The sequence below is a fragment of the Ursus arctos genome, unplaced genomic scaffold, assembly GCF_023065955.2.
Source record: "Ursus arctos isolate Adak ecotype North America unplaced genomic scaffold, UrsArc2.0 scaffold_7, whole genome shotgun sequence".
Classification (NCBI taxonomy): Eukaryota; Metazoa; Chordata; class Mammalia; order Carnivora; family Ursidae; genus Ursus; species Ursus arctos.
The window spans coordinates 31,894,058-31,919,307 of NW_026623089.1; the positions used below are offsets into that span (position 1 = coordinate 31,894,058).

General features: G+C 39.7%; 2 protein-coding genes across 3 annotated transcripts in view; one reads left to right on the forward strand and one right to left on the reverse strand.

Moving 5' to 3' along the window:
* TBC1D12 (TBC1 domain family member 12) overlaps positions 1-12,843 on the reverse strand; it is a 125,016-nt gene extending 112,173 nt beyond the window's left edge. Inside the window, exon 1 of the mRNA XM_048218839.2 lies at positions 12,757-12,843. The gene's annotated coding sequence lies outside the window, so the exon portion shown is untranslated. The remainder of the gene's footprint in view (positions 1-12,756) is intronic.
* The window catches only part of NOC3L (NOC3 like DNA replication regulator), a 28,862-nt gene continuing 16,201 nt past the window's right edge, over positions 12,590-25,250 (forward strand). For both annotated transcript variants that reach the window (XR_006408041.3, XM_026481693.4), the window contains exons 1-9: positions 12,590-13,036; positions 13,785-13,992; positions 17,421-17,553; positions 18,333-18,490; positions 19,092-19,145; positions 20,259-20,389; positions 21,707-21,868; positions 22,057-22,150; positions 24,975-25,150. Coding sequence is in view for 1 of the 2 variants with exons in the window: in XM_026481693.4 (XP_026337478.1) it covers positions 13,028-13,036; positions 13,785-13,992; positions 17,421-17,553; positions 18,333-18,490; positions 19,092-19,145; positions 20,259-20,389; positions 21,707-21,868; positions 22,057-22,150; positions 24,975-25,150 (1,125 nt within the window). In the remaining variant the exon portion in view is untranslated. The remainder of the gene's footprint in view (positions 13,037-13,784; positions 13,993-17,420; positions 17,554-18,332; positions 18,491-19,091; positions 19,146-20,258; positions 20,390-21,706; positions 21,869-22,056; positions 22,151-24,974; positions 25,151-25,250) is intronic.

The following is a 25,250-nucleotide window of genomic DNA, read 5'->3' on the forward strand; positions in this document are numbered from 1 at the left end:
AAACTTATGAGGTTTGATGATAAACTGATTAAACAAAAATGTGGTCAATATGTCCATCAGAAAATCAGTTGACAAGACTCAGAATAAATTTGATAACAAAATCCAAAAGAAAATTCTGTAAAGTAATGGGAATGAGCAACCTTCTGTCGGACCATGTGACTTGGATTGGTACTGAAATCATCTTCAATGTCCACAAATGGTTTAAATTCCATGCATGCCTGGTAAAGCCTCAACTGGTAAGAGGGGGTGAGTATGTCTAAGATTGTAGAGTATAGCTAGATAACAAGTATTGAAAGGATGTGTATTACAGATGAACTCAGCAGGATAAGATATGTGCAGGAAATAAATGATAGTAAAATCACAAAGCAGCTGCTGTTTGGTAAGCTGCAGAGGGACAGCCACAAACCAAGAGACAGATGAAATGCTTTAGAAATGCACACTGATCGTTTGGAGAAGCAAACTGATGCCACATATTAAGAGGCACTGTAATCCTACTCCTGGGAATCTCTCATAAGGAAATCATTCAAAAGAATAAAATAAAAGCTACACAAAGATGCTTATAGCAACATATTTAATAGTTAAAAGTTAAAACTTACTGAAATTGTCAGGGTACCTGGGTGGCTCAGTTGGTTAAGTGTCTGCCTTCAGCCCAGGTCATGGTCTCAGAGTCCTGGGACTGAGCCCCACATTGGGCTCCCTGCTAAGTAGAGAGCCTACTTTTCCCTGTCCCTCTGCCCCTCCCCCTGCCTGTGCTCTCTCTCGCTCCCTCTCTCTCAAATAAATAAAAAAAATCTTTTTACAAAATTAGTGAAATTGTCAATAATACAGGAAGTGTAGGAAAATCCAGTGTATCAGTGAAATAGGCAGATGATTAAATTCATAAAAATGCAGAAATATGGAGAAATTTTAAAAAGTAATATTAAATAAAAGGTAGAGATATACAATGATGTATCGTAATTACAATGATGTATTAAACTGCATGTCTAGCTTGATAAGGCCACAAAGGATAGACATGAAAGAAGACTAACGGAGGTTTTTAAAATTTTTATACTCTTTTTATATGAAATTTAAAAAATTGATTCAATGGTGACCTCTACAAGAATGCTCTTGAAATAATTTCCATATACGTGCCATAGCTATGAGTTGTGACAAAACAAGAGTTTTGTAAACATTTTTTATGCTGCAAGAGGGCATTCAGTTACATTCAGAAGAACAAGCATCTATGAGCATCTATTGAGGGGCACCTGGGAGGCTCGGTTGGGACTCATTTCTGCTCGGGTCATGACCTCGGGGGCATGAGGTAAGTCCTGCATCGGCAGGGAGTATGCTTGAAGCTCCACTTGAGATTCTGCTTGAGGTTCCCCTCTGCCCCTCCTCTCTCTCTCCCTCATAAAGAAATAAAATATTTTTTTAAAAAAAGCTACTGACAGACTTGCAAAAAACAGTGACAGGTTCTGCAAATAGCTGCTACTGCTATAATCAAATGAGAATTTTTCCGTAAATTTGGCATAAGGAGGACTAAATTTGTCAAGTGTTAGTATTTTTAGAAATGTTTGGGGCCAGACCTGGAGTAGATTAAATATTTCCCTTTATATTTCAGTGATGTCTTTATTTTTATTACTGAAGTAGAATAGGAAGCCGTTTTATAATAGAAAATAATATAGAAAAGAACTTTTTAGGTATTTTTAAACTATTCTTAACTATTTCAAATTACTTTTCTTTGACTCGTATGGAAGCTGAACCTGTCCCTCACCCCACCCCTCTCCCATATTACTTAGCCATTCACATTCCTTTTTCTTGTTTTCTATTTTTTTGGGGGGGGGGACTAAGTCAAAAATTTCTCTGGTCCAACCTATTTCCAGTCCACTTTAGCGACTAGATAATCCTAAGAAATACTTGTGAATTGAAAGGGGACCATGGAGAAGTGTATACATTATGAGCTGAATGATACTCATACAGTACTTCAAATGTTTAGGGAAAGACAACAGAAATCTCCTTTAGAAGATACGATTATCTTTAGGATATAAGTGTGTGTTGTGACTTCCTGAAGGGAATGTGGTCAACTAGTTCTGTGTCTAGGCTACCTGGGGAGATTGGAACCCTGGTGGCTTGCTCACAATGGGTATGAGAAGGATAAAAGGGGTAGAAGAGAAAAAAGAATAGAAGAATCCAGGATGCTCTATAAGAAAGCAGTAGGGATGAAGTAACCATAGAACAGAAAACCCCTGATCTACAGCTTTTCTGGACACCCAGCCGGCATGACTTAGTCAAATCAAGTGCATGTGTAACCTATGACCAGCAATTCCACTCCTGGTTACACCCTTCAGATGCATTTTCTCATAGATGCCTAAGAAGACATGTTAGAGGATGCCCATTAAAGTGTGTGAGTGTTATTGTTGTTGTTTGAGGTGGGAAGGAATTGGAGACAGTTTAGCTGGAGTACCTATATAATAAGTGGTAGCTGAACCATGACGGAGAACAATGCAACAATTTGTAACAACAGATTAGATACACAGAGCAACCTGGATGGATAAATTAACATACTGTCCGGGTACCTGGGTGGCTCAGTTGGTTAAGCGGTTAAGTGTCGGCCTCCGGCTCGGGTCATGATCTCAGAGTCCTGGGATTGAGCCCTGTGCCAGGCTCCCTGCTCAGCAGGGAGCCTGCTCCTCCCTCCTGCTTGTGCTTTCTCTCTCAAATAAATAAATACAATCTTTAAAAAAAATAGTGTCGAGTGGAAAAGTAAAGAATACAATGTCATTACATAAATTAAAAATACCTATACACAAAGCAGAATTGTATTCTTTTTACAAGAACACAATAAATTTTTAGAATCTATGTTAAATGTGTTAAAATAGTTGTCTGTGGAAGAGAGAGAAAGGAATTGCTGAAAGGAAATAAAACTGAATATAGTACTAAATAAAAAATGCAACAGAGTCTTTGGATGAATAAATGATGATAATGTTTTAAGAACTGAGGAAGTTGTTAATGACCCTCTGCATTCAAGGAGAAAGAAAGAAAAGGAAGAAGGAAGGAAGAAAGAAAGAGGGAGAAAGCAAGCAAGCAGGAAACTCTGACCAGTAATAAGCCTGTGCTCCCTTTGATCACAGGGCTTTGCACATGCTGTTCCATCTGCTAGAAATTATAACCACTCCCCACACCCCCTACCAGAATTACCTATTTTCTTCAGATCTCAAGTCATCATTCCTTCAGGAAAAACTTTCAATGATCTCCCTGACAAGGCCACATCCTGCTATTATGATAGGTCCTAACACTTAATACTTTGGCACTAATTACAACTAAAATTATAGAATTTGAAAACTTCACATCAGTTAGTGTGATTCTTTAATATCTGCTTTCTGCTAGCAGACCACAAGCTCAACTAGGGCAGGGATGGTATCATTTTTTTTTTTCAGCCCCTGACACAGTCGCTGATATAGAACAAGTAGCCAATCAATATTTGTTGGATAAGTGAATTAATAAAAGGATAAATGAATGAATTGACAAGAATCAAGATAGGAAAGGAGAGTCAAAAGTGGAAGGACTGTGTAAGAAGCCTCACAGAAGTTCTTGAAAGTATTTGCCAAAAAGGAGGGAATATTTCTTAAGTTTACTACACCTTTTCCACTCTGGGTGCTAAATATACATTATCTCACAGGCATTGTTACTTCCGTCTTAAAAATTAGTAAAAACAAAGTCTGTCTGACCTCCATGTTGTGCTTTTTTCCATGTATCATTGAGAATGTGGGGATTGAAAATTGTAGGAAATGAGAATATTCACCACAAACGCTGACTAGGAGGGAAGGGAAAGAAGAGACAGAGAGAAAGCCAGTGTTTAGCAGAATGCACAGGAGATACTGATTCAACCCAAAAGCAATGACCACTGAAATGGTACTTTTGACTTAAAACCGAAAGTCATCTACTGGAAACAGCTTATCTTTAAAATGGAGAGTAAGAATAGGCCAAAATAGGGGTGCGCCTAGGTGGCTCAGTCGGTTTCGGCTCTTGGTTTCGGCTCAGGTCGTGATCTCCGGGTCATGGGATCAAGCCCTGTGTCCAGCCCCGCATCAGGCTCTGTGCTGAGTGCGGAGTCTGCTTGAGATTCCCTCACCCTCTTCCTCTACCTCCCCCTCTGCCCCTCTCCCTGCTTGCTCTCCTTCTCCCTCTGTGAAATAAATGAATAAAATCTTAAGAAAAAAAAAAGAATAGGCCAAAATAATATTATGCACTGTAATCCTGAAATTTCCAATCTAGATGCATGGATCTCACACTGAAGCCTTTAGGGACCAATATGCCTGATAGATATTAGACAACAGAAAGTAGTGGGGAACAAGAGAATGCATACTGAGTGTGTGTCCCACCTAAAGGCATTCAAAAATCAATTAAAAATCTCTCTCTCTCTCTCTCTCTCTCTCTCTCTCACACACACACACACACACACACACACACACACACAGGCTCACTGTTTAACCAAACACAATAATTCCACTGGCTGAGTGTGGGTCATGGGCCTCAAAGAGCTTGTGCCTCTGTGATTGCTCTAAATTCTAGGGAAGAGCTGAACATGTCAAAAAAAAAAAAGTAATAAAAACATTATTCTAAACCATAGTAATCAAAATTTACAATAATCAAATGGGGTACATGATTCTATACTTAGGATTCATCTTAATTCATCAGTTAAATCTAATTCAACAAACTAGTAAATAAAATTTGTAGATAAAAAATAATGACCCAGGTGTTAAGGGTTACAACATGGAATGAGTCACCATCTCTGTACTTCCTTATTTCTCAGTTCAGATTCTACAAAGTTTCAAGAATGGGCAGTCACATGGTTACAAAATAACCTCTCCTCTGCTCAGAAGAAAATTAGTCCCTCATATAGTCCATGATTTACATCTTACCTCATGAACATTCATTCACCTTTACACTATCATAGTCCCGTAACATCCTGTGTTCTAAAAATGCCTCTTGCCTACCTACACAAAAATTCCAATTTCTTTAGTCCTGAGTGACAGGAAAATAATTTGTGTTTGAATTCCAGTGCCCACTCAGGGGTCGATAAATGTTCCTGAACCCAACAATGACTTTTTTAAAGATTTGTTTATTTATTTTAGAGAGAGCTAGAGAGAGAGAGAGTATGCGTGAGTGGGAGGAAGGGCTGGGGGGAGAGAAAGAATCCTCAAGCAGACTCCCTGCTGAGCATGGAGCCCCACCCAGGGCTCATCCCAGGACCCTGAGATCATGACCTGAGCTGAAATCAAGAGTTTTTTTTCCTTCTGGTTCCTTCACATGGTCTTACCTCTGAACCTCTATCCTAATGTTCTCTTCTAATAAAGGCCCCTATTTTTATAAGGATCAAGGCCTACCCTAATGATCTCATTTGATCTCTTTAAAGAATCCATCTCCAAGTATAGTCACAGTCTGAAGTACTAGGGGTAGGATTTCAATATAGGAATGGGGGCAGGGGTGCCACAATTCAGCCCATAACAGAATTAAAGAATCCGTGTTTTCGAATCCTGCCCCAAGTGATTTCAATGTGCAGCTATATTTGAGAGTCAGTGCCCCACATAGGATTCTCAAACATGGCTGTATTAGAGTCACCTGGGCAGCTTAAAAAGAGTAAAAACAGCAATGCTTATGTACCACCCTCAGAGATTTGATTTCATCTGTGTGGGATGGGGTACTGTTAGTTTCCCAAAGTTCCCGGGTGACTTACATATGTAGCCAGGTCTAAACACCACTGTATGACTAGATCTTACAAGGCATTAGAGCTTTCCCCTTGCTCTCAGGGGAAACTTGCTTTGGGGGAAGCCAGCTGCTATGTCATGAAGATACTTAAGCAGTCCTAAGGAGACATCCACATAGTGAGAAACTGAAGCTTCCTGTCAACAGCCAGTAAGGAAGTGAGGCCTTTTTCCAAGACCCATGTGAGTGAGCCATCTTAGAAGTTAATCCTGGAGCCTCAGTAAAGTGTTCAGATGAGTGCAGCTTTGATCAACACCTGGACTTCAACTTCCAGAACCAGAACCATTCTGCTAAGCCACTCCTAATTTGCAAAGCCACAGAAACTGTGAAATAATAAATGTTTATTGTTTTGACTTGCTAAGTTTTAGGGTAATTTATTAAGCAGAAATCGGTAACTCATATGCCCACTAAAACTATAATTCTATTATGATATACACTAACATCCCTAAAGTATGTTTAAAACTAGCTATTTTGGAGCCTGTCCCTTCCTGTTACATCCTTCCCTTCCTTCACTTCCCATTTTTGCTACCTCCAGAAGCCACCAATTTCCTTTTTTTCTGGGTGTTAAAAGGTCCTAAACAGAATATTTAAAAAGTCTCTTTTACCCCTAATGGGCCCAAGAAGGAGATTCCTTATGGGCAGATCTTGATCTTCTTTCTGGAGTGACAGCTGTAGGAGGAGATATTTTAGATCATCCAGACCTCTCAACGTTCTATTCATAAATATCCACTTATTTCACTTAGGTATGCATTTATTCACCCAAGGGGACTTTAATTATAATCAGCAGCAGCAACTTGGAAAAGAAAAGCAATCAGAAACTTGAATGCCACCTAAGCAGGCCTTCTGTGTGTTTATGGTAAGCCCATGTATGAAGTATTTCCAAACACGTAACCAGAGGGAGGACTTGAGCTTTGGTGATGGGTGGAATACAGAGTATTAGAATAAGTAGGGGCATGTTGTGGGAGGTGTGAGATGACCTACATGTTACTTTAGATATTAGTTTCACTCTACAGTCTCTTCCCTGCTATATTTCCCAGCAGCTTTAGAATAGAGGTCTAGAGACAATGTGTCCTTGTTTTACAGAACATTCTTTCACAGAGAGCTCCTAGCAGAGTCTGGTACAGGGAGGGGAGAGAGGAACTGTTGCTGCCAAAGGGACTATCAGAAACCGTACATGACATTGTGCGTGGAATCTACTGTCCCTTCCCTAGAGATTTTGGAAAGCAATGAATAAAATATTGGCTCTGAACAACTAATACAAGAAAGAGGAAATGTCATGTGTTATAAGTTTAATTTATCAACAAAAATCTTAAGTAGAAAAGAACATATGTCAAAACCCTAGGAAGATCCTCTTTAATTTTTTCCTGTCCTATAATATAGGAAAAGAGTTTAAGGCATTTGATCCCTTTTGCTGAAAAAGCACTCCCACTGGTGGAACTAGCATTTTATTACATTTCCCACCTGGTGAATTTTGTTACAGTATATCTATCCTCAGATTCGTTAACTTTAAAATGGAGTTAATATTTATCTCATAAGATTATTGAGGATAAAATGAAATAATTTGTACTTAGGGAAACATTAAAAAGTGCGTTAGAAGTGGTAAGTCTTAGGTTGGGGTCCCCAAATTTGACCCTGAGTCAAGGTCTTATGGGTTGAATTGTGTGCCCCTCCAAAAGATGATAAAATCTTAACCCTCAGTACTTATGGATGTGACCTCATTTGGAAACAGGGGTTGTGCAGATGTAATCGAGATGAGGTCATTAGCATGATCCCTTAATCCAATATGAGGGGAAGATAGCCATGTGAAGACATAGACACAGGGAGAATGTAATGTAAGGACGGAAGCAGAGATTGGGGTCTTGCACACACAAGCTGAAGAATTCCTAGGACTTTTAGTTGTCACCAGAAGCTAGGAGGGAAGCATGGAAGAGATTTCTCTCTCAGATTCCTAAAAAGGAACCAATGCGAGAGAATAAATTCGTTACATCATGGAACTTGTGGTACTTTGTTATGGCAGCCCCAAGAAACTAATAAACAAGGATTTAAGTGCAAGTGGTTTATTTTAAAGAACAGTCCAGAAACCACTGATAGAAGGGCGGGGAAGTGAGACTGGGAAGAGAAGGACAGTGAGAGAGTAGGCTGATGAGTAGGTTAGCTTTGTAGGTGGAGCTCATTCCTTCTGTGGATCTCTGGGAGACAATGTGGAAGATGCCTCAGAGTCATCCTACTTTTGTGGAATGAGGACATTGGCATATTGTTTAGTATAAATACCGGTGTATTAGTTTTTTTTTTAAAGATTTTATTTATTTATTTGACAGAGAGAGAGACAGCCAGCGAGAGAGGGAACACAAGCAGGGGGAGTGGGAGAGGAAGAAGCAGGCTCACAGCGGAAGAGCCTGATGTGGGACTCGATCCCAGGACTCTGGGATCACGCCCTGGGCCGAAGGCAGACGCTTAACAACTGAGCCACCCGGGCGCCCTGGTGTATTAGTTTTTGATGGCAGTTGTGACAAATTGTCACAAATTTGGTGGTTGAAAACAACAGAAATTTATTTTTCAGATTTTTTTTTCTTTAAGGAATCTCTACGCCCAATGTCGGGCTCGAGCCTACAACTCTGAGATCCAGAGTTGCATGTTCTACTGACTGAACCAGTCAGGTGCCCACAAAATTCATTCTCTCACAAGTTGAGAGGTCAGAAACCAGAAATCATTATCACTGAAATCAAGCTGTCAGCAGGGTTGCGCTCCCTCTGGAGGATCTAGGGGAGAATCTGTCCCTTGCCTCTTCCCCTTTCTGGTGCTGAGGCATTTCTTGATTTGTGGCTATAGCACTACAATCTCTGCTCTGTAGTCACATTACCTCTTCCTCTTCTGCCTGTGTGAAATCTCCCTCCTCTTAGCTCATATACAGCACATGTAATTCCATCTAGGGCCTACCTGGATAGTCCAGCATAATCTCCCCATCTCAAGATCCTCAATCACACCTCTGGCCATATGAGGTAATATTCACAGGCTTTCGGGATTAGAGCCTGATATCTCTGGAGGACATTTTTCAGCCTACCACAATTGCTATGTTTATCCTTCAGCTCACTTTATCATTGGTTAATGGCTGCTCTCAGGAGTGAAAATTCTTTGGCACTTGTGGCCTGCTTTGCAGGGTTCATGAAAAAGTCTTCAGGTGAAAAGTTGCAAACACTTGTAGAGGATTTTTTTCTGCTTGTGCGTAATAAGTGCTGAGAGGATGTTGGTGGGATACCAACAACATCTGTTATATTATTACTTTTTGGCATCAGTCTTTTGTTTACAATTTTAATTCCATAATTAATCATCAGTTGTAATTAGGTTATTAACTATTTTAACCAAATTTCCTCATGGGCCATAATAAAAATTATCTGCATTACCTGTGTGATCTTGCTCAGAATATATTATCCCATCTATATGAACTTTATCCTTTCTATAAGGGTCCATTTAAGTATATATTGCTCTGTCATTTCTTCCCAAGCTTTTCTTTCTCTTTTAGCACCTATACAATCTCTTCTATTTTTAAAAAAATATTTAATTTGACAGACAGCACAAGCAGGGAGAGCAGCAGGCAGAAGGATAAGCAGGCAAAGAAGCAGGCAATGGAAGAAGCAGGCACATGTGCAGAGCAGGGAGCCCAATGTCGGGCTCTATCCCAGGATCCTGGGATCATGACCTGAGTCGAAGGCAGATGCTTAACTGACTGAGACACCCAAGTACCCCTACAAACTCTTCTATTAATCTCTATTTGGTCATGCATAATTATCTTTCTCAACTATATCGTGACATTGCTAAAGGAAGAGGCCATTACATATGTATTTTCGAATTCTTGATGTCTGAATTTTGGAGATTTACATTTATAATCTGGCACCATTTAGTAATTACTCATTAGGAAACATGACATCTCCTTTGAGACTATTATGTGCTTTTATTTATTTATTTTTTTAAAGATTTTATTTATTTATTTGACACAGAATGAGCAAAAGAGAGATCACAAGCAGGGGGCATGGCAGAGGCAGAGGGAGAAGCAGGCTCCCTGCTGAGCAGGGAGCCTGTTATGGGGCTCGATCCTAGGACCCTGGGATCATGACCTGAGCCAAAGGCAGACACTTAACCTCTGAGCCACCCAGGCGCCCCTATTATGTGCTTTTAGTTTTAAGGTCCCTTGTTACAACTTACGTGAATTATCTTGTGGGACAGGAGCACCAGAAGCCTTATTGTTCCATGCTTATTTAGTGACATTTTTCAAATCAGTTTATTATAGAGAATGGTCAAGAAAGCCCTAGCTTGTGTCCCAAGATCTCTGGAATATTGGGATTCTAGCTGTAGGTAAATGAATGAAATAGAGAATACTGGAAGAGGTCCAAGTGAAAAAAATAGTTTGGTTTTGAACATGGGGATTTTAAGTTCAATGGTAACTATGTGGAGATGTTCAGAAGGAGGTAGCTGTAAAATGGAAGCCTGGAGGGAGAGGTAAGGACCGGACAAAGGATTTGGAAATCTTTTTGCAATGTATAGATGGATGACATCACACTGGAAAAGCAACTAGAATGAGAAGTAGAAAAGTGGGCCCAGACTAGAACCCTGAGAATCACCTACATTGATGAGGCATGAGGAAGAAGGAATGGAGGTGGGACAAGAACCCAGGGAAGAGGTTGTTAGGAGGGCCAAGGACACTGACACTGTAATGTGAGAAAGGAGAAATGTGTAGCATCAAATGCAATGGAAAGATCTAGTGAAATTTAAAAAAAAAGTAAAAAGAAATGATGTAGCTTAGTGCACACTTAAAAAGGAAAACAATTTAGAGGTTCTTAGTGACTCCAATGAGAGCGACAGTGGAATGTTATGGGCAGATCCAGATGGGTTCTTAACAGACTGCTCAAAAGGGCTCACAGGAATCTCTGAGTACAATCTCTGTGTAGCTAGTTTGGCGTAGCCCAGGGACCTCTCTTAGCCCAAGTGTTCAGGAAAGCTCTGGAGGATCCAAGAGGACCTAGACATCACTGAAATCAAGCTGTCAGCAGGGTTTAGAACTCAAAGTTTAGAACCCAAACTGAGTTTACCAGTGGGTTGAGTTAATGGGAAATGACACAAAGCTAGAGACCATAGAATCGAGAATCCATTAAGATTAAATTAGTAGGAATCACATAAACTTCCATTTTTAAGTTTGTGTTCAAAGAATAGATTGCTCAAATTCAAAATGGGAGGGATTTAGCTTGGCAACAATTGCTTAAAAATGATCTAGGGATTCAAGGTGATTATAAACTTAAAATGGGCCAAGCTTATGATTTAATTCCTCAAGAACCTAGCACAAACTTGGGCTGATAATAGAAAAGAGGAAGTGGAAACACCAGAATACTAGTTTTTTTGGAAATAAAGACAAGCAGGGAAGGAGCAAAATGAAAGACCAATTAAAAGGAGATACAGTCAGGGGCACCTGGGTGGCTTAGTCGGTTAAGCATCTGCCTTCAGCTCAGGTCATGATCCCAGGGTCCTGGGATAGAGTCCCACATGGGGTTCCCTGCTCAGTGGGGAGTCAACTTCTCCCTCTCCTTCTGCCCCTCCCCTCCACTTGTTCTCTCTCAAATAAATAAAGAAAAATTAAAAAAAAGATAGTCATTAGAAAATTATGGAAGAGATTTGAATGTGCTAATAGGTTGAGGGGAAGAATCCACTGGAGAGGGAAAACAGAGAAGGGATAATTAGTGATACAGGAGTCTGATAAAGCTGGGAGAAAATTTGTTTTGAATGGAAGCAGGGATACCTCACCTTTGGAGAGACTAAAGGGAAGCCTGGAAGGATGGGAGCGACCAGAGCTAAATTGCTACGTTTGGGAAGGGATTTAGGCACTTGGGAAGAGCACACAGGCTAATGTTTTCAGTTTGTTTGATGAAGTAATATTCCAGTGGGACAGGCTCTGCTGTTTCCGAGAGTGTGTGTGGAAGAAGAGAGCACAACGGGGGAAACTGGTGAACTTGGAAGGGAAGGAAAGAATTCCAGATAGAATGGGATTCTTGGTCTCTGAAGTGGAACCCAGAAATTGGCAGTTTTCTTCTCAATCTTTTTAACACTAACACCCACCAGGGAGCTCAGACTTCTGAGCCTCTCCTGGCTTTCCCACCTGGCTTAGGACAGTGGGATCCAGTGTTGGTGGAGAGATGTGCTCAAGCACCATAGACTTTGCTTCTTTAAAAAATAAACTGGGGGCACCTGGGTGGTGCAGCGGTTGAGCGTCTGCCTTCGGCTCAGGGCGTGATCCCAGTGTTACGGGATCGAGCCCCACATCAGGCTCCTCCACTATGAGCCTGCTTCTTCCTCTCCCACTCCCCCTGCCTGTGTTCCCTCTCTCGCTGGCTGTCTCTCTCTCTGTCGAATGAATAAATAAATAACATCTTTAAAAAAAAACAAACTGAAGTGGAATTCTTAAATTTATTCAGAAAAAAAAGTCTTTCGGGACAAACATTTTGAAAATCATATTTCTGCAATACATAAATCTTCCTGTTGGAATTAATGACTTTGGTGGAATTAATAAGACAGTAAAATTTACACAAAGGTAATAGTTGCAAAATATTGAAATGCAGAGTCTCACCGACATACCTCTTTATCAGACAATGGTTAAAGTGAAGCCAAGAGATGTTTCAAAATAAAATATCAAGAATTAAGAGACTTTTGAGTTCTGGAAGGTCACGAGACGTCATTCGCCATTCCACAAACACGCCCAGAGAGCCCGTCGAGGGGGCAGGCATTACACAAAAGGAGTAAGCCTTTCCTGCCCTCAAGCCCTGACCGAGGAAAACCACTGCACAAGTATCTCTGACAGAAAGCTGAGATACGCTGCGTGAGCAGACGCACGACGTGCAGTAAGGTGATTGATAAAAATCAAGCCCTTTCCTTCTGAAAGGTGGAGCCCGACTTCTTCAGGACTTTAAAGGAAGTTGGGCGACAGCACAGGAATCACAGACCTTGTAAAGTTCCCCCGGGGCCACCCACCTTCCGCCAGCACGCCGCCCTGGGACACTGCAAGTTCACCTACGCGTTCTCCGGGGTGCCACCTGTCTGGCGCCGCGAGAGGGCGCGCGGCCGAGGCTGCGCGCGGAAGTGCCACCCCCCACTTCCGGCGGCGGAGGATGGGGCGGAACCTGCGAAACCTTCCGCTTTGCTCAGTGTAGGGGTTGGGGCACGTGTGTTGCTGCCTCGCAATTCCTGGATTACTTCCATCCTTGGTGCAACTGTAGTGTCGGGACTTTCTTCATACTTAAGGATGAAGGCGGTAAGCGTCCTGAGGAGCCCGATCTCCGCGGCTTAGGGCTCCTTCGGCTGACGGTGGTTGCCTCGTGTAGTTTTTCGGCGATTTTTTTGTTCTTGTATAGGGGGCGGTGGCTTAGATTCGGGGCTCCCTCCCGTCTGTGCGCTGCAGCTTCCCGGCACTTAGATCTGGAGCTTTCTTGATTGCCCACTGGACGTGCACTTGGCTTCAGGGGGCCGTGATGAGACAAGCACGGAGTCTTCTTTCTGTAGGGTGTCGGACATTAAATAGGGTTCTTAGAGACCATCTTTCGAACCCTTTATTTTACAAATGGGTAGCAGGGTCCTGCTCTCAATGAGTTTCTAATGTGAGTCATGGGACTCGAGATGAATCCATTTTTTTTCCCTAAAGGGTAAGGAGATAGAAAATTAAGTGATTTGCCCCGGTTCTCACAGAAAATAAGAGCTGGGATTTGGATTTCTTAATGAGGGGTTACCAGCAAGCGTTGAATTCCAAAGATTCGAATTCTGTTTTGCTCTTCTTAGTTTAGGGGTCTTTGACAGGTCTTATAATCTCTTTCAGCCTTAGCTTTTTCATCAGTTATTTGAAGGTAACAGCAATCACTGCCTAACTAGATTGTTGTAATCAAATATGTTGGAGAACTTTGCAAACAGTAAGGCGATATATGAATGTCACTTATTTTAAAGACAACGTTTTGCTCTGAGTATGCAATTAAAATTTCTGGGTGTGCAGTACTCTTGTTGTTTTCTAGAGAAGAAATAAAAAACAGATCCCAAGCTTTCGGAAGTTGCTAAAAACTAGTAAAGTGAAACTTGAAAACAAGCTAAAAAATAAGCAATTTAAACAACAAAGCACTCTCAAGAAGTACCGAAAAGAACAGAGGAAACTAAGGCAAGCTGTAAAAGATGCTGTGTCTAAGAAACCGATCCCACTGGAAGACCCAAAGGAAAAACGACCAGGTAGGTAATTGTGAAAGCATTCATGTCCTGTAGTTTCCATTGATTCGTTCTAAATATTCATGAAATAACATTGCTTTCTAGTAATCACTCTTGTTTTCAGATCTTCCCAAGAGTAAGGATAGTAGTCCTATGTGCTTTATCACAGTCCGAATGAGAAAACATTAGAGTATAGTATTCATTGTGAGAAAGAGCTAGCCTCTGCTTTTAGTTTGTCTAGAAAGCAGATCTGAAGATAGAATACTTGGGAAAACAAACTGAGAGTAGCTGTGTAAATAAATGTTGAGGAGCATGCCAGCACTGCCACTTTCCCATTCACTGGCAGTTAGCTAAGGTAAGAACATAGTTTTTCTCTGGGGCATTCTTCACAGTGTTGCCAAGGTTCACTTAGTTTTCTCAACTTCTGGCTTTCTTTTCATATGGAAACTTGGAGTGAAATTGAGCTGTAACTGTCAGGGCTATTCTTTTGTAAAACTATCCAAGAACTCCAAAGTACTCAAAAAAGGTAAGGAATATGACCATTTTGAGTCAGACCAGTTCCTCTACAATGTTATTGCCACTTTCAGGGTATTCATATTTGATTGTGCCTGACTGTTCAGTCTTCCCATGTATATCTCATTCTCTTAAACCTGACCTATTTTGTTTGATCCCTTGGCTACATATTATTGTGATGTAGAAAAGGTTGTTGGATTAGAAGTCAGGAAACTTGGGTTTTTCTCTTAATTTTGTTGTTAGCAAAGTGGCCTTAATTGGTCACTTAATTTCCAGTTATTTCATCTGTTAAAAAAAAAAAAGTGTTGGTTGAGTTACATGCTTTTTAATATCTCTTCTATCTAAAATTCAGTAGAATTTTAAAAATGTGATGTGTTAATAATTATGTATAAAAAGCAAAATATTCATTTTTACACGTGGAGCATCTAAATGAAGTCTATCAGGCAGTTGGGAACAAGAGTATCTGGGTTAGAGAGAACAGCTTTGGGGATTAACCTGCATGTAGATGGTAATTGAAGCCTTAGACATGGGTAAAATCAATGTGAAGACTGTGTAGTGTGAGAACAAGAGAGCCAAGAAAGAATTTTAAGGAACCCCAGCATTTAAGAAATGGGTGGATGAACAAAACCTGTAATGGGGTTTGAGGAGGAGCCAGAGAATTAGGAAGAAAACCAGAACTGTACAGTGTCTTACAAATCAGAAGGGTGTTTAAAGAAAGAAGGAAACTCTTTATGTTCCAACATGAAATAGTCTACAAAATAGTTAGTTTTAAAAAACAAGGTGAAAAGTAGTGTGTTTTGATGCTTTCATTCACTTGAAATTACAGGTTCTTGCCACATGTATGAGATGCTTATACCATTTGAATAAAAAGGAGGAAAAATATATTTATAAACTCATACACACTATCACAGAAAAAGCTTTTAAGAAAATGCTTTGACTTTGACCTAACAGTCTTACTGTTAGGAATTTAGTCTATGATTGTATTTGAAAAACTTTGCCAAGAATATATTTCCAAGTGTGCTCATTTCAACATTATTAATAATAGCAAACAAAAATGCCACCATGATCAAAAATTGAAAATAAGATGTTCAACAGGAATTGTTAAATGACATAAATGTTGTTTATCTATGGTGGGATACTATACAGCTGTCAAGACTGACAGAGCTATAGCCTGTCCATGATCTGTGAAGTGTAGATTGACAGCTTGTCCACTGGAGAATGACTTGACCATCTTAAAATGCTGATATAAAGAACTTAATGGATTAGAGAGTGAAGATATAAGGGAGAGAGGGCTTAAATGATAGAACAAGGCAAGAGAAGGCAGGAAGTTTTGGGATCCAGAGTCCAGGAGGAGAGGCACTCTCCCAATGTTATGAGAAGGAAAATGGAAGAGATGGATGCAGATGCTGTTGAATTCAGTACGGAAAATTGCAGGAGTTTCTAGCTTCGCTTCTGGCTTTTCTTTTCTTTGATGGAGGAAGTTAGCTCCTCTGAGGATTAGGAAGGGAGGTAGGTGACGGGGTTAGAAGTGTGGTGTTAGAGAAAAGATTTGAAAAGGCGAAGGAAGAGAGAAAGCTGATCAGGGAAATAAACCAGTTGCTGGTCACTTTTGAGAAATGGGAAGCTCATTTAAAGTAGGTAGGAGTCCCATTCTGTGCAGTGTGTACATTTGTATGGCAATATTTATGAGTGTTCTTGGAGTCAAGGAGAATCGTAAATTCTGTTAGGGAAGATGCTAAGATTGTCTTGGTCATGAATCCTTAGCACTTGGAGCAGTGCTTGGCACTTAGTAGACATTTATTTTTATTTTAAAAAAGAGAAAGTGAGGGGCGCCTGGGTGGCACAGCGGTTAAGCGTCTGCCTTCGGCTCAGGGCATGATCCCGGCGTTATGGGATCGAGCCCCACATCAGGCTCTTCCACTATGAGCCTGTTTCTTCCTCTCCCACTCCCCCTGCTTGTGTTCCCTCTCTCGCTGGCTGTCTCTATCTCTGTCAAATAAATAAATAAAATCTTTAAAAAATATATATATAAAAAAAAATAAAAAAGAGAAAGTGAGGGACAGAGGGAGAAGTTAAGAGTGATTATTTGGAGATTTGTTAGATGTAAGTGCCTAAACTGTAGAAGGGAAGGTAGTTAAGGATATTGGCAAGAGGGCAGTTGAAATGATAGGGGCGCCTGAGTGGCTCAGTCATTAAGTGTCTGCCTTCGGCTCAGGGCGTGATCCCCGTGTTCTGGGATCGAACCCCACATCAGGCTCTTCTGCTGGGAGCCTGCTTCCTCTCCCACTCCCCCTGCTTGTGTTTTCTCTCTTGCTGGCTGTCTCTACCTCTGTCAAATAAATAAATAAAATCTTTAAAAAAAATGATAACCATGCAGCAGAAGCGCAGGAGTGAAGATAGAACACAATGGAAGATAGAAGTAGAGTGGTCAGAGGATTGAAGGTCTATATATTTGGTCACAGAAGTGCAGTGGAAGTAACCAAATGAGCGCTGGAAGGACAAACCGTTGTGGTCAGGGAAGTGGGGTGAGCACCAAAGTTTGGGATGTGGCCCGTGGAGCGGGTGGCTGAAGTGGAATGGAAGTGAGAGTCACTGGGGACCAGAAGGAGTGAAGCGGCTAAATCATTGGTTCTTGCATGCGCTGAAAGACATTGCAGACTGTGTGGAGGCATTTTATTTTTTGGTTGTGACAGTGACCTGGGAAGGCTCCTGGCATTTAGATTTCAGGGGTTGGAGATGCGAGCATTTTGCCTAGCTCAAGACACCCCAATAGAGCAAAGAGCTGTCTGGCCCAACGTGTTATTAGTACTTCCATTTAGAAACAGCGAGTTGACATACTGGAAAAGCATAAACTTTTCCTCTTGTTGACACAAAAACGCAGAGTTCTATACCTCTAATACCTGTTTCTGATTTTGTTGTTGTTGTTGTTGTTGGAACAGGTAAAAGGATTGAGAGGGAAGAGGAGGAAGAAGAGGAAGCCCTTCCTTTGGATATGATGGATGAAGATGACTTGCAGTTAATGAGAGACTTGGGACAAAGAGCATCTTTTCTAACGAGAGATCTTTCTTCTAGGTAATATTTCATTTAGATTATAAACATTCACATCCTTTCACTGTTAAAAACTTGATTCTGAATTTTAGTTAGGTGGTTAGTGCAGGGAACATGAGAGAATAAACCCTGTGGCTTGGTTTATTTCCTAAATAAAGGAAGTTCATGAATAAAACAAACCGATTTTATTTAGCGTACATCTTTATTTCTTTTGAGTCTGAATAGTGAAGAAGAGTGCACCGGGGAAGAATGTAGTACTGTGTTTGGGGAATTGGCAGAACAGTCTTGAGTTCGTAACAGCTACGATCTCAGTCCTTGTTACCCTATTGGGGAGGTATTATACCCATTTACAGAGGAAACTGATGTTTCCTGCAATCACAAGTAGTGGATCTGAAATTTAAACCTAGATCTTTGTAACTAAGCCCATGCAATGGTCTCAGGGTTTTTGGGAAAGTAGAATAGCATGATGTCACCCTTGGCTCTGTGGAATAGTTTTCAAAAAGAATCTGCTGTAACTTTCACTTCCGTTTTGCATCTGAAGGGAAAACTACATGCAGCTGTAGTCTTTGGGGTAGACTATACGGTTCTTTTATTCATTTACTATTTGCCTGGTCTAGGTGTTAATATCTATGTACCTGTTTTTTTATTTTTTATTTTTATTTTTTCTTTATACCTTTTGGAGGTTTGGCTAGTAGTTTACTTTTCTGTACTTTTTAAATGATCTCTGGATTCCTTTTTAAATACATTAAATTACATTACAATTACAATTAAATGCATTAAAACTGGAATTTTTTTTTCTGCAGTGAACCTGTTCACGCCAAGAAACGAAAGCATGAGCATGTTATAGATAAATATGAAAAAATTCCAAGAACTCTGCAAACTGCACCAGAGAAGGAACTGATTCACTTACTTCCTATCAAGGATAAAAGTGGTATAATCCCACAGACCAGGGAGAAGCCAGGTAAATCTAACAGTCAGCCAGTGTATTAATAAAAATTTTAGCTCCTTACTAATATTATCACATTTTTTTCACTCAAGATTTAATTTTATTTTTACTTTTACCTACAAAATAGGGAGTAGCTGCAATTAGTCATATAGCAAGCTTGATGATTTTGGCCAGAAATACAGATGGTTATCTCAGATTTCTGTTGTATCCTGAGTATAGCTGAAGCTACAATGTTGAGGTGATATTCTTTTCAGAGTTATTTTCACCAAATACTCTTGTTTCTAAAATTAGAATATTAGTTATCCTTTATTAGCTTTCTTTACTTACATGTATCTTTTTTCTTGTGAGATAAAATACACAGAAAAGTCTAGAAATCAGAGTTGCCTTGCAAAGTTATGTGGTTTATCACAAAAAAACACACTCATAAAACTATCTGGTTAAGAAATAAATGCTGCCAGCACCCAGAAACTTCCTCTGTGCTCCCCTCAATCATTAATTGCTTCCTCCTCACAAAAGTAACTACAGAGTTTTATAGTAATGACTTTCCTGCTTTTCTCTGTAGTTTTATCACTTAAGTATATTGTCAGATTTTTTAATATAAATGTTTTCCATACAGTTACAGACAGTAACCAAGGTGAAGAGGATCAAGAAGAGCTGGAACTTGAGGAAGGTAATGGAATATGTTTTTGTAGTTGTTAAAGTGTTAATTGAGAATTACATTTTTTTGCGTAATAGTTAATGTGACTGAGTTTTAGATAAAATCTGAAACGTGTATTTTAGAGTACTGGTCATTTCAACGTCATTTGAACATTTTCCCACATGTTGAAAGTCTCACCTTGTGAAATTTGATTCTTTGTTGCTCTTTATTTTGGAAAATTGTGTGCAGTTATGTTTGTAAAGTCTAGACAAGCATGAAGAGTCTTGTAAATTATTACCATTTTTGAATTCTTTTTAATTTTAAGTGAAGGACCTGCCTATAAATATTAACTTTTTAGCTTGAAATTGCAAAATGATTCTGTGATATGAAATCATTTCACTTCTTTCTTAGAGTTGTTATATATGTCTGTGTATATGTCTGTTTTAGATAATTGAATGTGGGTTTCTAATATCTAAGATAGTTGCAATCAAAGTTAAACTGAAAACATATTTTATGGTTTGAAATTATATTTGGAATTTGCAATAGAACAAACTGGTTAAATTTTTGCTTTAGCTTAGCAAACCTCATTAATGGTGTAAATGAGATTACAGGTCAACTAATTGTTTTCAGTAATCCTTCACTGGCTCATTAGAGATTATGTTTGCATGTTTATTAAATCTAGTTCCCTATCAATTTCTTTTCTTAAAGTGGACATATTTTCTATAGTGCAAAGGATTGTACAAAGTTGAAAACAAAGGGAGAATATTCTGTACTTTTTAAAACCTAAATCAGGTTGATTTTTCCCTTAATTCATGGGGATTATTATAAGTTTATTAGCATAGTAGTTAAAAATATGAGCTCTTGGGTCAGACTACCTGGGTTTTGAATTCCATTTCTACCAGGTTTAGGAGTATAAGCAAGTTACTCTCCCTTTGCCTCATTTTCTATGTACAAAATGGATATGATGATTGTACTTGCCTCATAGCATTTTTGAGAGGATCATATGTAGTAATCTTGTTCCATGGCAAGTGTTCAATAAAAGTTATTATTTTTATTATTTGTTACTATAAGAATATTATTGTATTGATTAAGGTTCTTGGATACTTGTAAATAAATGTTTAAGAGGGGAAATCTAATCTGTTTCAGAGATCATTGAAGATCCCATTCGAGAACTGACATTAGAAGAACATTTGATTGAGAGAAGGAAGAAACTAGAGGAGAAGAAAATGCATATTGCAGCCTTGGGATCTGCCATATTAGGAGACCCAGAAAGTAACGTAAGTAGTACTAATTTCTTTGAGCTGTTCATATTAGATATGGGGTAAATGTCTAATATTTTAAGATTACCTTATTATCTATAAGCATGTACAAAAAGGAAAAGCATTAAAACACAGTGACTGAGGTAGAATAAGAATAGACAGAATCTTAGTCTAATCCTGCATCTGAACTTAATTTTTTCTGTAATCTTAGAAAAGTCACTTAAACTCTCTGAGTCTTATTTTCCTCATCTCTAAATGAAGGTATTGAGGGGCGTCTGGGTGGCTCAGTTGGTTCAGCGTGTGACTCTTGATTTTAGCTCAGGTCATGACTCAGGATCGTGGCTCTAGCTCTGTGCTGGATGTGGAGCCTGCTTAAGATTCTGTCTCTCCCCCTGCCTCCCTCCCCTATCTCTCTCTCAAATGAATGAATGAATGAATGAATGAATGAATGTAGATATTGGACTTAATGTTGTAACTCTGAAAGTGGTAAGTGTAACAATTAATTGCATGAGGGAGAAGGAACCTACTTGCAAATTTGCTTGACTGATTGACAGGATTTTTAATAAGGAACATGCTACACAAAAGTCAGTGAGATTAGTTCAGGAGTACTTGTAAGTGGAAAATATGTTAAGTGAAATAGGTCAGAGTTATTATGAATTATCAACAGTGGTGGAGATGGTCATGGTTACAACACGTGGACTCAAAAAACCTGGGATACTGTTAGACGTTGGGTAAGTCCTTTTACCCAAGACTCATTTTCTTCATCTCTAAAAAGGGGATGGTACCTATTTTAAAACACTTTGTTGTGAGGATTAGATAATCAAATATACGTGAAGTCATGTAAAGTGGTACCGTTGTTCCTGTTGATATTGCTGTTCCCGTCTTCCTACTGTGAATATATTTATTGAACAATAAAGTAGTAAAATTTCAGGTGGTTATGTTTTGGAGTAGTACTTATTCTTTTTTAACAAAGTGAGGGAAGATCTGGAAAGGAGTTAGGGAAATTTGGAATATTTCTCACCTGTATTATCTCATTTAATCATTATAAAACCATAAAGAGAAGAACTGTTGATTTTATTTTACAGTGGAAAAATTGAGCCTTTAAAAATTCAAGTAAATTTGTTACGATTTTAACCGCTGCTGGGTTGGAATCTGAGTCTTCCAGCTCTGGAGCCTCATGCTCACACACGTTAGGGACAGTGAATCGGTGGTGCCATGTTTGTCCTACCCCCTGCTGTGGCAGATGTTGCTAACCAGCCAGAGGATTGCTTCTCAAGATACCCAGCAAGCAGTAGTAGTTCGTCAAATATTTCTTTATTGTTATTTCTTTAACAGATTAAAAAATTGAAAGAAATACGTTCCATGCTGACGGAACAGGATCCTGATGTGGCTGTTACTGTTCGAAAGCTGGTGATAATTTCCCTGTTGGAGTTATTTAAAGACATTACTCCTTCATATAAAATACGACCCCTGACAGAAGCAGAAAAATCTACCAAGGTAATGATAGATACAATTACCATACAAAATAAGTTGAACATTTTGGAGAGCTAGAGATGGGAAAAATAGGGTTTTTTCTGTTTGTTTTTATAGGATTGGATATATACTAGGCACTCACATTTTGTGCTAATTTAAGGATTTTGTTATTTTGATTTTAAAAAATGAGTGGTCTTTTTGATTTTTTTCAGATCCGCAAAGAAACCCAAAAGTTAAGAGAATTTGAAGAAGGCCTGGTTAGCCAATATAAATTTTATTTGGAAAATCTGGAGCAAATGATTAAAGGTATAGTAAACATTTTATTTTTATTTTTTTATTTTTATTTTTAAAGATTTTATTTATTTGTTTGACAGAGGGAGAAACAGCCAGCGAGAGAGGGAACACAAGCAGGGGGAGTGGGAGAGGAAGAAGCAGGCTCCCTGCGGAGCAGAGAGCCCGTTGTGGGGCTCGATCCTAGCACCCTGGGATCACGCCCTGAGCTGAAGGCGGACGCTTAACGACTGAGCCACCCAGACGTCCCAGTAAACATTTTAAAAATACGTAACATACGTAGCTTTGGTCAGGAAGGTGAGTTCTATATTCTGTGCTCTGTGGCAAGAGTCAGTATAGCATGTTATCAAGAGCGGAGTCTATAGTCCGACTTCCTGGGTTCAAATCTGGGCCCTCTCCTCAACTACCCATGTGGTAGGCAAATCATTTCATTTTTCTGTTTATAAATAATAGTACTTATTGCATAGGATTGTTGTGAGAAGTAAATCAGTTTATACATGAAAGGTGCTTACAACTGTGACTGGCCTGTATAGGCCCTGTATTGATCGACTGTTAGTATTATTGTTGCTCCAGGCCTTTCCCTAGTAAGTATGTTTCTTGAATTTGTGAATGGTAGAAATTTATGCTGCTGGTTTTTATTTGGAGACGGTAGTTAGGGGAGAAGGATGACTTGAAATGGATGAAATTAGTGCCTTGAAAATGGACTTAGATGGAATCCATCATACTGGATGATAAACTCTTCCATCAAACCTTTATTCTCTTTTTCGTCGTTCAGAAAAGGAAGGGCATTTGAAAATTGGAGCATGAATGGAGAAGAAATTCAGTTGCCTAGGTCAGGTGCTTTCACTTTACTTAGTTGAGCTCCTTTACTCAGTAATGGGCCTAAGGCTCACCCAGTTGCTGTCTCAGCTGGAACAGGACTACCAAATCCTGTTGGCTCAGTGAGGGCAGGAAGGAGATGGTAAGGGTAGGGTTGAGGGTGGGGGTGGGGGCGGGGGCCGGTGCCATGGATGTTGCTTCTATGCTCTGGCCTCCCAACTGGAGCCTACTTAGGAGCATACATTCCAAGGCCTGGGAGCTTCTATTTCCAAGAGAAATAGAACATGAGACACATACGTCACTCGAAAAATACATAACCACACTAAGAAAAAAAAAGTAAAAAGCAATGATATTACTATGTATATTATTACTATTTCAACAAATTATTTCAACATGTAATCAGTTTTAAAAATTAGGTATTTTACATTCCTTTTTTTGTCCTAAATTCAAAATCTGATGCATATCTCACACTTAGAGCACCTCTGCATTTGGACCAGCCACAGTTCAAGTACTCAGTTGTCACATGTGGCTGGTGGCCTCCATATCACACCATGCAGGTGTAGGCCTTTTCTAAGTTGGTGGAACCATTATGAAGTCTTTTTTTTTTTTTTTAAGTTTTAAAACAGTTACGGTAAAACATAGCATAAAATTTATCATTCTAACAATTTTTAAAGCATACGGTTGTGTGGCAGTCAGTAAGCCCAGTGTCATACCGCTGTCACCACTGTGCATCCGCAGTGTTTCTTCACCTTCCCCAGCTGAAGTTCTCTGCCCGCCCGTGGCAGCCACCATTCTGCTTTCTAATTTGAAATGAATATGGATCTGACTACTCTAGGAACCTCACATTAGTAGAATTATACAATATTTGTCCTTTTGTGACTCGCTTATTTCACTTAGCATAATGTCTTCAAGATTCTCGTAGCATGTGTCAAAATTTCCTTCCTTTCTAAGGCTGAATAATATTCCATTCTGTATATGTACCACATGTTGTTTATTCATCTGTTATGAAATCTCGTCAGCTTTAAGTAAATAGAAGAGATGGTTCTTAAGATGGATACAGCCTGTTTGAGGAAAACTCATATATATGAGAAGCAAGTTTAAAACACAGGCACTGTCATCTGTAGTGTCTTTCTCATCTCTGGTTGTGTATGATGTAGAGGAAAGTGTTGAACCTACTCTAGAAAAACCAGTGTATTTCCATATTCAAGATGCTACGTTATGGTAGCAGAGTATGTAGAAATTTCTAGAAGAGGTACTGCGGGGCACCTGGATGGCTCAGTCAGTTAAGCGTCTGCCTTTGGCTCAGGTCATGATCCCAGGGTCCTGCGATCGAGCCTCATGTCAGGTCTCTGCTCAGCGGGGAGCCTGCTTCTCCCTCTGCCTGCCGCTCCCCCTACTCGTGCGTGCTCTCTCTCTGTCAAATAAATAAAATCTTTTAAAAAAAAAAGAAAAGAGGTACTGTGAATCATCGGCTGTTCTGAAGAAAAATTTAAATCTCTGAGCCTCCTGGGTAAAGATACCACAGTGAGCATTAGCAAGAAGTCAGGAGAAATAATGTTTTAGATTCTCCAGAATTTTTGGAACGTGGAAGAGACCGGGGCTCAGAATCTGGAGCTTGCTTATGTTCACTAGCCAATTAATGGATGGCTAGGATTTGAACCCAGGCTCCTTGACTTGTAATCTAGTGTTTGGGGGAAAGCCTGGTAGAGCCCAGCCCAGGGATTCCTTAAGGTATCCAGCTCTCTGTCTCCCCCTGCCCTGATTTATCCCTGAGACCCTTTTCCTTCAATGATACATCTTTTAAAATGTATAGAAAGCCAAAGTTCTTAACATTATGGTTAGAGGCGGAGGGTGGATGACGGCAGATACATTTTAACGATGATGTTTGTACTTGTGTCTAAGGGTGGGCACAGCTCGTTTATGAATTTGCACAGTGTATTATTGCATATTCCTGTGAAAAAAGCTAACTAGTTGAAGCTTTGATGAATGAGTAAAATAACTACAGTTATCTTTTGATTAGACTGGAAGCAAAGGAAACTGAAGAAAAGTAATGTGGTTTCCTTAAAGGCGTACAAAGGACTGGCGGAAGTGGCTGTGAGGAGCCTGTGTGAGCTGTTGGTGGCACTACCTCATTTCAACTTTCACAACAACATCATTGTATTGATTGTCCCGCTCATGAATGACACGTCAAAGTCGGTGGGTTGCTAAGTGATTGTTGCTGTCACCTGAACACAAAATTCTAGACCTTGTGATTATTATTTTTTTTCTCAGAACTTTTGGTGCTATTATTTATTGC